The sequence below is a fragment of the Vigna radiata genome, unplaced genomic scaffold, assembly GCF_000741045.1.
Source record: "Vigna radiata var. radiata cultivar VC1973A unplaced genomic scaffold, Vradiata_ver6 scaffold_122, whole genome shotgun sequence".
Taxonomy (NCBI): Eukaryota; Viridiplantae; Streptophyta; class Magnoliopsida; order Fabales; family Fabaceae; genus Vigna; species Vigna radiata.
Window position 1 is genome coordinate 645,431 of NW_014543108.1, and position 12,109 is coordinate 657,539.

At 33.6% G+C, this 12,109-nt stretch overlaps 2 protein-coding genes across 3 annotated transcripts in view; both read left to right on the forward strand.

Annotated features, from left to right (window-relative positions):
- LOC106752972 (phosphopantothenoylcysteine decarboxylase-like) overlaps positions 1 to 2,422 on the forward strand; it is an 11,924-nt gene extending 9,502 nt beyond the window's left edge. Inside the window, exons 3-4 of one of the 2 annotated variants that reach the window (XM_014634756.2) lie at positions 1,408 to 1,747; positions 2,019 to 2,422. In XM_014634756.2, coding sequence (XP_014490242.2) covers positions 1,436 to 1,747; positions 2,019 to 2,264 — 558 coding nt within the window. In that variant the 5' untranslated portion in view covers positions 1,408 to 1,435 and the 3' untranslated portion in view covers positions 2,265 to 2,422. The remainder of the gene's footprint in view (positions 1 to 1,407; positions 1,748 to 2,018) is intronic. The other variant, XR_002666715.1, reaches the window with a different exon arrangement.
- A 706-nt stretch (positions 2,423 to 3,128) lies between these two features.
- On the forward strand, positions 3,129 to 4,241 carry LOC106752997 (cucumber peeling cupredoxin). Its single transcript, XM_014634780.2, has 2 exons — positions 3,129 to 3,413; positions 3,655 to 4,241. Exons 1-2 carry the CDS (start codon positions 3,218 to 3,220, stop codon positions 4,092 to 4,094), a joined length of 636 nt encoding a protein of 211 aa, XP_014490266.1. The 5' UTR covers positions 3,129 to 3,217; the 3' UTR covers positions 4,095 to 4,241.
- The last annotated feature ends 7,868 nt before the right edge of the window (positions 4,242 to 12,109 follow it).

Consider the following 12,109-nt stretch of genomic DNA (forward strand, 5'->3'; position numbering starts at 1 on the left):
TCTCATAATCTTCTATTTATAATAATAAATTGATACAAGAGTACATGATAATTAGAGTAACCTAGACACAATATAATCATGATAATTAGAGTAACCTAGACACAATATAATCATGATAATTAGAGTAACCTAGACACAATATAATCATGATAATTAGAGTAACCCTAGACACAATATAATAATGATAATTAGAGTAACCCTAGACACAATATAATAATGATAAATAGGATAAATATCCTAACAAAAATGTTTTTAAGTAATATTCTTAAACTTTGTTACAACTCTTTTTTTTTTTCTCTACTTTTCTTTGTTGTTGTTTTTCTTTCAAGTTTTTCCCTTACTTCTCTTACCTCACATTTCTTTCTTTCTCTTGTTATTTGTTCTATTTATTTGGTTTAAATAAAACTTTAACTTCTATTTATACTATTCATCTAGTATAACTAAACATTTGAGCACACGTTAATATTGCATTTATTAAAATATTTTTTGAAGCGTGGTTTCTACATTTTTAAATTGAAATTATAAAATTTTTGTTTATCATAAACAATATAAATTTAATTTTTATTCTTATTTAAAAACATTAATATATTATAATTTCAATGGAAATTTTAAATTCTTGATTGAAAAATGACCACACTTTCTTAATTAAAAAAATATTTTATATAAAAGAATATTACTTATATATTTGCTTATGGATTTAATTTCGGCTTATTTGGTTCCGAAACAAAATATATATTTGATCGCCACAACGAGTGTTGAGTGTCATAATTTCCACGTAGAAAATTCAAAAGATTTGACCTTGTCATATATGTATATGTTTCTGAAAAAACTTTTACGATAAAGAGAAAGACATTTTTTTAAGGTGATGAACTTTTCTGTACACTTTCATTCTTTTTGTTTTCACATTCTTTGGTTCTTTATCCCTTTCGGTCTCATTTGGTGAACACCCCTTCAAACTTATAAGCTTCAAAATCGATTCTTTGACAAAGGTTCATGCATCATTTCGTGTAGTATGTCAGGCATGATACTATAAATTGATCTGTTTCAAGATTCACCTCTCCCACTTCTTGCCGTGATCTTGCATGGTCTCCAAATATGTTGGCATTATTGAGTGTCGTGTAAGAAAATCTTCTTTGTTGAAACTATCAACTTTCTTTCTTGATGTTACAATCATTTCCGTAATTCATGACCAAAGTTTTATGTCTTCACATATTTGTAACAAGAATTATTGTTCTTTCCTATATTCTAGAAGAAATATGGTATTTTTATATGTGCTTCCTTTTGTTAATTGCAGTTCTTAGAAGAAATATGAACCTGTGATGGTTTTGTTTTCTTAATTTTCGCATTAGTGTGTAGTAACTGATAAATGAAAACTGAAGTATGGTTATACATTGACAAATTCATCAGAACAAAGTAGAATTGTTGAAATCTGTGGATGATGAGTGACCCAAATCCTGCGAGTAATATTCCACAATCTTCTCAAAGGTGTGCTGTTCGGCCGAGAAAGCCTCGGATTCTGCTTGGTGCTTGCGGGTGCACTGATGCTGCAAAATTTGCGCTTCTTTGTCATTTTTTTAGGAGATGGGCAAGTGTAGAAGTTGTTCTCACACGAGCCTCGATACCTTTTATTGAAGTTTCACAAACTCCCCGTCCAGTTTTTTTTAATCCTAGGAAAACTGCTTCTCATCATCTGGAATGGGCTGATGTCTTTGTCATTGCTCCATTGTCTGCAAATACCCTTGCCAAGGTAATCAAACCAATAAACTTAGTTATGTGTCAAGCCAACTGAATCATTTACTGCAACAACAGAATAATGCAGAGGTTGTCTAGATCACACAACACTATTCAGTTCGATCAGATTAGGGAAAAACTTAAGTACAATAGTTGTTGTTATGTTGTTCATGAATTGAAGTTTTATATGAGACTTTAACATTGGTTTCTACTCTCAATTTTTGTTTTACTGTTTAAGTTCAGTTCTTTAACATTGGGAATTTGTTGTTTCACCTATTGTGTTGCAGATTGCGCAAGGGATATGTGACAATTCTTTGACAGAAGTTGTGCGAGGTTGGGACCGTAACAAGCCATTTTATGTTGCACCTGCCATAGACCCTCTTACGTGGAATAATCCTTTGACAAGACAATATCGCAAAAGATGCGATGAACTTGGCATTAATATCATCGATCCCTCTCCACGGGGTGAAATGGCTGACCCTACTGAAATTTCTTACATTGTCAAAATCTCTAATGAAGAGATTTGGGACTAATGTTTTTTTTAGTTAAACGAATCACTCAACAACTTATTTTGAGTGTTTTAGTATTTTTCTTTTTGTTTGTAAAGAAAGAAAAATGTTCAAAGTTAGAAAAGTGATACAAAGCATTGATGTTTAGTTTAGTGTGAAAGTAATAATGTCTTACATATGTACACACAATGGTGGCTAAATTTTTTTATCATTGTTTTGATTGATATTTTTTATTTATTTAATGCTTAACAACTTTATTCGATGACTTCACTTTTGTTATTACTTGTTTTTTTTTCCAATTATATATTTTTTAATTATTGCATTATTTGTAAGTTGTTAAATATATTTTAAAATTTTACTTTTATCAACTTATTTCTAATTATTATTCAAATATATATATATATATATATATATATATATATATATATATATATATATATATATATATGATAATTCTCATTTGTTTTTTCAGTTCTAAACGTGTATTTAGATGATATTTAACTAGTTAAGTTAAATTTAATGAAAATTAAAAAAAATACTCTAATTTTTAATTCAAGTTGAGTTTCAAGTGTATTTTCCTTCTAATAAAAATATCAAACATTGATATAATTTTCAACAAAAGAAAATGAAAATCGATATCTTAAATAGAAGCTACGTGGTAAGCACCTGCTCTTCCTAAATAGAATATTTTTAGGCATTTCTAATAAGATTTTTTAATTAAATTAAATTTATTTTTAAAATTTGTAGTAGTATTTTAGTTTAAAGATTAAACGTCCTAGATAATTTATACATCCTAAAAAAAAATCAAACATTTGATGTATACATTGGTCCCTCCAGTTGTACGCGGTTTCATGGAATTTAGAGAATTGTTTTTACGAATATTTTATTTTCAGATATTAATAAATTACACAAAGCATCGTACAACTTAATAGTCACAAAACACCTCTTCTGACACTAATCGCCACTCAATACCGTCAATGGCGCCACTTATCGCGGCGCAACTCGCGGTCTTCGCCCTCTTCGTCACCGCCGTCTCCACTGCCACAACTGGGTACCACAACCACACCGTTGGCGGCGCCGCCGGGTGGTCCTTCAACTCCACTACCAATACAACAGCCACTAACTACACTTCCTGGGCTTCGAATCAAACCTTCGACCTTGGCGATTATCTCAGTAAGAAAACTCAATCTCCACTTTTCTTTTCATTACATTATCATTGCACATTTAGAACACGAATGCGTTAAACACAATTAAGTTATATTGTTCTATTGCCTCCAAAACGGAGGCAAATGAATTGAAAGTAGATCCATCCAATGTAGAAATTCAACGCGAATTTCAACTTTCTAGGAAGTCAATCGGGAAAACCTAATTCAACTTTTTGTGTTCTTGCTTTTTTTGTGTGGTTAATTTCTAGTTTTCAATACGAACTCCAACCAAACGGTGGTTCAGACTTACAACAAGACGACCTATCTGAACTGCACCGCTGACGATACCGACAATGGTACCTTCGTGTACGACAGCGGTAGCAGTAGTTTCGGCGAATCGTTGACCATCGCCGTGCCGTTGACAATAGTTGGACAAAACTACTTTTTCTCCGACTCCAGCGATGGCGTGCAGTGCCAGCACGGTTTGGCCTTCGAAATCGACGTCCAGAACGGCGCCGGCTTGCCACCGAACCTCAACCAGCCGCCTCCGCCGCCGTACCAGGAGCCTCCCGGTCCCGACGCCGCTCAGTCTCCACCGATTACGGTAGCGCAGTCTCCCACTGGCGGCGCGTTCGGGGGCCGCGTTGACATGCGCTTCACGGTTTATGTTTTGGGTGCAGCGGTACTGCTGCTGCTGCAGTTTCAGTGAGGAAAATGTCAACTTCGGTGGAGACCCAGCATTGGATGATTATTTTTACAGCTCAGAAAGTTGAGTCGTTTTTACCGATGATCTTTTCATTTGGTTTATTTGTACGTTTTAATATTATTGATATTTATTATTTTTCATGATGGTTTACATTTTACAGTATTATAAATGATAACATCCTGTACTTTTTTGAGAGAAGTTTATGTTGGGATTTTGTTGCGGGAAACAGAATAATCATATTTTCTGGCCAATGGCCAAAGGAAACATGAAGTGACATTTCGAGAAGACGAATTTTAAAGGTAGATAATCCAAATGAAACTAATTTATGATGAAAAAATATCATACTATTCTATAACTTTCAGAAAATTTATGTAAACATTTTGAAGCGTATTTTAACCAAGGGAACAAATTTTTTTATTCCTATAAATTATAATATTGTAATTTCGATATTTTAGAAGTGATAATTGATTGTAATTGTAAAAATATAGATATTTGGTTATTTTAATATTAAATTAATTTAAATAAATAAAAAATTTATAAATGACTTTTGTTATTTTAAAGCGTGTTATTTTTTAAAGTTATATGATTTTTCTTTAAGTTTTCGTTTTGTTCGTTTGATTAAAGATTCAAAATCATACTAGTGAATTGTTATTTTGTTAGTGAAATCTTTGATTTAAGATATGTAATTAGAAAAAGCAATCTCTTATGTTTGATCTATTTTAGGTTTTTTTTTATTGTGAAAAATATTTTTATTTGTAGTTTTGATTTGATCTTGGAATAAAACAAGGGATATTGTTTGTTGATGTATATGTGTATGGATGTTTGTATATTAATGCTATGAGTGTCTAAAATTACTACGTTATGGTTTCTGTATTGAATGAATTTTTTTATGAGATAATGGTTAGTAAGGATGAAGTAAAGTGTGATTTGTTTGAGAGAAAGGAATTTCATGGAGAAATTTCACTTGTTGTGTAATGTACACATTGGTGTGGGAGTTCAAGTGTTGGAGGTTATCGTGTTGCTCTAATAACCATTCAAACTCAGCTAAAGTAGAATGAGGTATGTGGTGAGAGGTGTGGAAGCTTCTACTCTAAGGGGTTTACCTTGGCCATAGATGTTAATGGACCAACCTTATGTGTAGTAGGGTGAAACTCATTAACAATGACTCTACATAGTAGTTAAGGTCACCACAAGTGCAAGACCTCCCGAGATTCGACATCAATGCTTGTATATGGACAATTGCATCTTTTATAGTTTTCCCTTGTAAATTGTGATGAATGATTGATAAAGTCTTGTACCATGAATTATATGTTCTATATATGATATTGTTTTTGTAAATTAACTTATCATCTCTTGTTTGTTTTTCTGTTATGTGTTGTGTTCTTCTTTTACAATGATCACTTTATAAGTCTTAGCAAATGAGATGCAAGTGATAGAGGCACCTCTTGTGGTTAATAAGTCAACTATTTGGACGGTTGGCAATATTAGATTATGTTAAGCATAGTCTTGTAATAGAATCACAGTATAATGTACATGGGTGATATTACTATAGTCTTAAGATATGATGTGTATTAAATTATCTGTCTTTTGAATATTCATTAATGAAATATGTTATTTTAGTAGTATTACACTATTAACATGGAAAGTTACATTTATGGTATCAAAGTAGTTTGTCCTTAGGATGATGACCTATGATTTGTGGGTTTGTCGTGTTTTGTGTATAAACGAGTTTAAGTTTAGATTGTATAAATTGTTTATGAAACTAAAAGTGTCAAGATAAAAAATTGTCTTGATAGAGTGATAAGAGTGCACATTTTGGAGAGAAATCAGGGTTTGTCTACGTGTCAGGGTGGTGATGTGGCAGAGACTTTTTTTAATTTTTTTAAATTAAAAAATCATTTGAGTCCACCTCAGCCAAATTTTTAACGTCGTCCAAAGAAGTTAATGGAATGGACTTAACTGCTCTAATTTTTCAAAATCAAAGACCAAATTGATCAACTTGAAAATACAAGGACCTACTTGAAGAAAAACAACAAAAATAAGGACCACCGAATCTATTAAACCTAAAAGTTTCGAGATAAAAGTGATTAACAATAGGTAATTGGTTAAAAGTAGGTTATATAATAAGTAGATGTTGATAAAGTATGAATAAAAAAGTTGTGTTTGTTAGAGGGAGAGATAGAACTATAGTTTGAATTTTGTCTTCTATACCAATTCTTGTTATGTTTGCACCTTTGTGGTTTGTGTTTAATGTTTATACTGCTAGAGGAATGCAAATTCAAGGTCAACTTGACCTGTTTGCCTTTACAAAAGTTGGGTAAGGCCTTTGAGACAATCTATTGCCTTGAAGATATGAAGTCACAGTGTGTTATATATCAATGGGTGAGGAAATCTGAGTTTTAGTTTTGTAGGTTGGGAAAAGATGTTGAAGTTCAGAAGCAACGCTTTGGACTAAGGGAGCTTTAACAAAAGGTTCTTGAAATTAGATATCACAACAACTTCAAGAGGTAATGAATTTAGAGGTTAGTATAAGGGTATATATCAATGTATGATTTCATAATATGGTTTGAGTATCAACATTGGTTATACATCCTGGTTTTATATGAGGCCTGAAGGTGAAAAGTTATGGGAGGTTTGAGTTTAAAGTTGAAGAGGATGTAGTAATCTTGAAGTGTATAAAGGATATTAATATTTGGAAAAGAAGGATAAGATGAAGTAGAGCTTAAGTAGGGTGGTGTTTCCTAAGTAAGGGGATAATAGTTTTTAGTATCGTAAAGGTTTTATACTAAGTTCAATAATCAGAAGGAGATGATTGGATTTTCTCAGTAGGTAGCACCATTAAAGTAGATAGTAAAAGGAATGTTCCAAGTAAAATGGTTCACACAAGAGAAAGGTTTGACTTTGGGTTGAGGTGGAGGATTACAAGTGACGAAAGGGGAAACACTTTGTTAATATTTTTCTTGTAGGGAACGATAAAATAGTAATATCAAAACACAATCAAGGAGGAAAAGAGAGTAAAGGTCTTAAGTTGCATGAAAGGTGTTTGCGATAGCTGATGTTGAAACAGGTAGCACAAATACTCTCATTCAACTTGTATGTCACATAAATGGTAGTTGTGTTAAGTATTTAGGTTTGGTTTATGTCATATGCACATGTAGATGAATCGGGGTTGCCTACGAGGGTATTGGAGCTTGAGTTGGTGGTTTTTGTTATGGCTTTGATCAAGTGAATAATGCTTTGGTGTGTGACATGTTTCATGGTGGTTAAAAGATCCAAATTAAAAGTTAATTTGATTTGTTTCCTTTTCAAGGTTGGGACATAATTGCAAGGGTGAATTGGTTGTTTTACAATCTCATTCTTATATATTAGGGTACCCAAAGAATAAATTTTCCTGATTCTTGGGGGTAAGTTAGTAGTTGCTATCTAGAGTGGAAAAAGTTGGAAAGTAGGGGTAGAGTATTATGTGGTTTAGGGTTGTCTAATAAAGGCCAACGAAGAGCAGACACAAGGGATCTTAGTTATGAAAAAGTTTCTAGATGTGTTCTGAAGGAGGTGTCCGAACGACCACCTAAAAGAAAGGTGGAGTTCACTATTGACTTAATTCTTGGAACATAACAAATGTTAATAGCTTTTTATAGGATAGTTCCTACCAAGTTGGTAGAGGAACTATTAAAGAAGCAACGATTTAGACTCAGTATGTCATCGTGAGAAACTATAGTTTAGTGGATCTTAAAGGAGAAGTAGTAGTATGTCAATTTGTATAAGTGTAAGTCTTGGTTAAGGGAGGAGTAACTCTTAGGACATATGGTTCTAATGAGTAGAGACAATCTTGAGGAAAGGGCGTGCTAAGGCTATCAATGAAAATGGGAGTTCCAAGGGTCTTGCAATTTTTATAGAAGTTTTGAATGGCGTTTCTCAAAGGTGGTCATTCCCTTGTCATAACTGACACGAAAGAATTATCCTTTTGAGTAAACAAAGAAGTGAGAATGTATGTTAATCAGAGTGATGCAACGGAATAGTGTTAAGATATCTTTAAAACAAAAAAAGGTGTTATCTTTAAAACGATAAAGGTGTTATATTTACGAGGATTAGTTAAAGATGTTTAATGATCATCATGAGCTAAGAGTGTGGAGAGGAACAAAGGAAGAAGAACATGGGATGAAGGAGATAAACCGAGTTATGGTTTCGAGTTGTAGTGTCACCGTATAAATGAAAACATGATAATTGATGTTGTAAGAATTGGTGGAGTAATAGTGAAAGTTGGTGGTGAAGTATGAAAATGTAAGGTGAGAGGTGAACTTGTGAAGGAATTTCATTAGTGTAGTTACATGACTAGAACTAGTGAGTTTCTCAAAACGATTGGTAAAAAGTAAATAGAGCAATCTTAGTTTGAAATGTATTATAGCGCTGCTAGGTATTGATCAAACTAGTGATTTCCAAGTTGATAAAAGATCCAGTTTTAAGGATGTTGTGGTGGGATGGTCACAAGTTAGTGGATTAAGAAGTATAGATGGAGCGTCAGAATTGAGTTTTATCATTGCAACAGTTGAAAGTTCCAGTTTGGAAGTGGTATAACATTGTTACCAATTGATGGAGTCAGTAAAGGAGGTATGATGTTATACAGATGGTTGTGCATACGCTTCTTGTCAATTAGTCAGATGTCATGTATGATCAAGTTGGTTGAGTTGTACATCAAGGAAAAAATTAAGCTGGTGTGAAGTGTTAACTAGCATATTTTAGTTTGAGACCTAATGTTATCTTCATATTTTAGTGAAAGCCCTATAAGAGGTAGTGGAGAACATATGGAAGATTAGTTCAGTATATTAGATACAAATTGCTAGTCAAGTGTAAGGATCATTGAAGCTTTAGAATTAAGGTTGAGAGTTTCCTTTCAGAGTAACGGCTAAACCAATTTACACTGTTAAACAAAATATCACATATCATAAAGGAAGGTTATTAGTTAGTTAAGGTATTGGGAATGGTTAGTCGTAGGAAGTTGTCATAAAAGAAAAAAAAAAGGAAAGTATGTCCTTATCTTCTACTTCATGAGTGAATTTTCGAGGATGGAAATATTTCTTGTTGGAGAGAATTCGATATTTTAATGGTATTTTAAAAGTGACACTGGTTTAAAAATAGCGAGACTCATTTATTTTAATATTAAAAGGATTTATATAAATAAAAAGTTTTATAAACAAGTTCATTATTTTAAAACACATCATCTCTCTAGAAATCACTTTTCTAGAGTTCTTTGAATTCTCTCTAGGAGTTCTCACTCTCCATTTGTTTGATTGAAGATCCAAGATTGAATGAGTAATCCTTGTAGTGACCTCTTCAATTTGGATCAATCAGTTTATTCAATTGAGTAAGTGATAAGTTCTCAATTTAAGTAAATTTTAAGATAATTTTGGCACTTATCTTGTTTTGATTTTGTTTAGATTATGTTTAATTGAACCTATTTAGTTTGTTTTGTAGTTCTTCATATTAATATAGAGTCAAAGTATAAAAGTAAAGAAAATGGATGAAATTCAAGCAATTCTGGACAAAATTGATACTGGTGCAATAAAACGGTAGAGTTGGGGCTTAAGCCACACAAGCAAACCTATTGTAAAGGAAAACCTTAAACATTAAACCTGAGGCTAAGGCATGAAGGCTCATTCTCAAAGAAGTTAGTTCAGGGACTGGAGCACTAGAGCATGAGGCTGAGACTTAGGCTATGAGAGCGAACCCTTATGCTAAGGAAACCTCATGCACCCACATTTGGAAATATTTGGAATGTAACTTATACAACTTGAGCCTAAAATATGCAGCTTGAACCTTAAGAAAGGCAGTTTGGAAAGATTTGAAATATAACTTCTACGGCTCAAGCATCAAAGTTGAAGTTGAGCACCACCCTTGACATTTTATAAATACATACCTCATGTCCTCATTTTAGGCATTAAGTGGATGATCAAATATGTAGTAGTAGAGTTGGAATGTGTTTGTGAGACTCGAGAGGGATGCTTTCATTGGAAATCTTATGTCTAGATGTTGTAGTGATTGCATTGCAATATTTTATGAGTAGTTGAACTCTCTAATGTCGAGGTTGGATGTAATCAATTCTGAGTATCTATACTTCTACATTTTGGATATTTATTTATGCTTCCATTCAATCTGTTTATGAATTTGTTTGTGTTTGTTTTTGGATGAACTGATCAATCGTCTTATTTCACTAGCTTGAGATTGAGTGACAATTGGTTTCAAGTTGTGGTTCAATTAATTCTCCTATGCTTTTATATGCTAAAAATATATCTACGACTCTAGTTGGTTATATAATTATGATATTAATGTAATTGATTCATTCAAGCAGTCATTGAGGGATCATATTGAAGTTTGATTATCTTAGGCTCTAGGTGTTAGGAATAAACCTAAAGTTGCATTTAAAGAGCACTCCCAAGACAATGAATGATTTGCATAAGTACATAGACAAGATCAATAATGGTGCATTGGAAGAGGATAAGATGAAATTCACTCATAGCTTCTACTTCACTCAATCTATATAATATAGGGATGGTAACAGGTCGGGTCGGGCACAAATAGTGTGATACCCGAACCCGAACCACAGGTAAAAACTGTATTCGTTACCCGCCCCGCTACCCACCAAATACTCGCTTAAAAAAAACTTGCGAATGTTTCCCTACCCGCGGGTACTCGTTGGATACCCGTTTTCTTGTTTGGTAGAATAATAACATACAAAAAAAATAATAAACAAATAATAATGTACAAAAAAAATTTATGGGTTGGCCCATTTACTCTCTTTTAGAAACCACTAGGGTTTAATCTTCTCAAACAAAGGGATCAGCCTCCTTCTTCTTCTTCTTCTTCTCTGTTCAAGTCAATCTCTATTGCCCATCAAAAGCTTCAAGTTTCTTTCTTCTCCCTCTCTCGCGAACAACCAAACCTTAGGGCGGTAATGCTCTGCATCTCGAGCAGAGGCACAACCACATGGCGACGAGAATGGTGACATTGTGGGAGGCGCGGCTCAGGCGTGATCTCGCCTTCATTGGGGGCTTCTCAAGTTTTTTGTTGCGTCAGGAGACCTTCTTCTTCCCTTCTCAGCGTCAGGTTCACGCACCATCCATAGCCTTAGAGGGTTTCACACAGGGAGATATTTTTCTCCATCTCTTTTCTAGCGGAATGGAGCAGCGAAAGTGCGGTGATGGTACGGAGGTGGCGCGACGGTGGCACGACGGTGGCACGACGGTGGCGCGACAAGGGCTTTTGCGTTTAGCGACGAGGGTTTCATCTCCTCATGTCGTCGACCTCTACCGCCTTGCCGTCACCACTTCTACGTTTACCTTATTTTGATTTGAAAAAGAAACCCTAAAAAGATTCTTATTCTTATTTGAAAAAAAAACCTATAAAGGGATTTGGGCTTGACCCAATTTTACAGTAGATTAAACAGAAAAGAAAACCTAATTAAAAATTAAAATAAAATTAAAGAATAAAATTGTGATTTTATTTTTTTAACGGGTAGCGAATACCCGCAGGTACAGATATTGTGATACCCGAACCCGACCCGTTAACAAGTGGGTATTAAAATACTCGCTACCCACATGTACCTTTTACCCGCGGGTACTAAATACCCATAACGGATTTTATCCATGGATACCCGTGGGTACGGATGTTTTTGTCATCCTAATATAATATATACTGCTATCAATATTTTCTAAATAAAAAAAAATTCAAAAACAAACTGTCAATATGCTTGTTAAATCCCTATAGATACAATAACCCCATTCAACTGTACTACAAATGACTTGGTGCACTTACCAAAAGGTCACAGTTGGATAAATATTTTAAAACTTGATGTTGTGTGATGTTGGGAATTTTGGGACTTAAGCCTAATGAACATAAAAATCACAATCCAAGTTTACCCCATCAATAAGTCGTTGGTTTTCTCCTTTTCGTATGACCAATTTGTTTTTGTCTTGGATGTAGGTTTTTCTTGCTTGCTTGTGCTCTTTGGATCATCAATATGA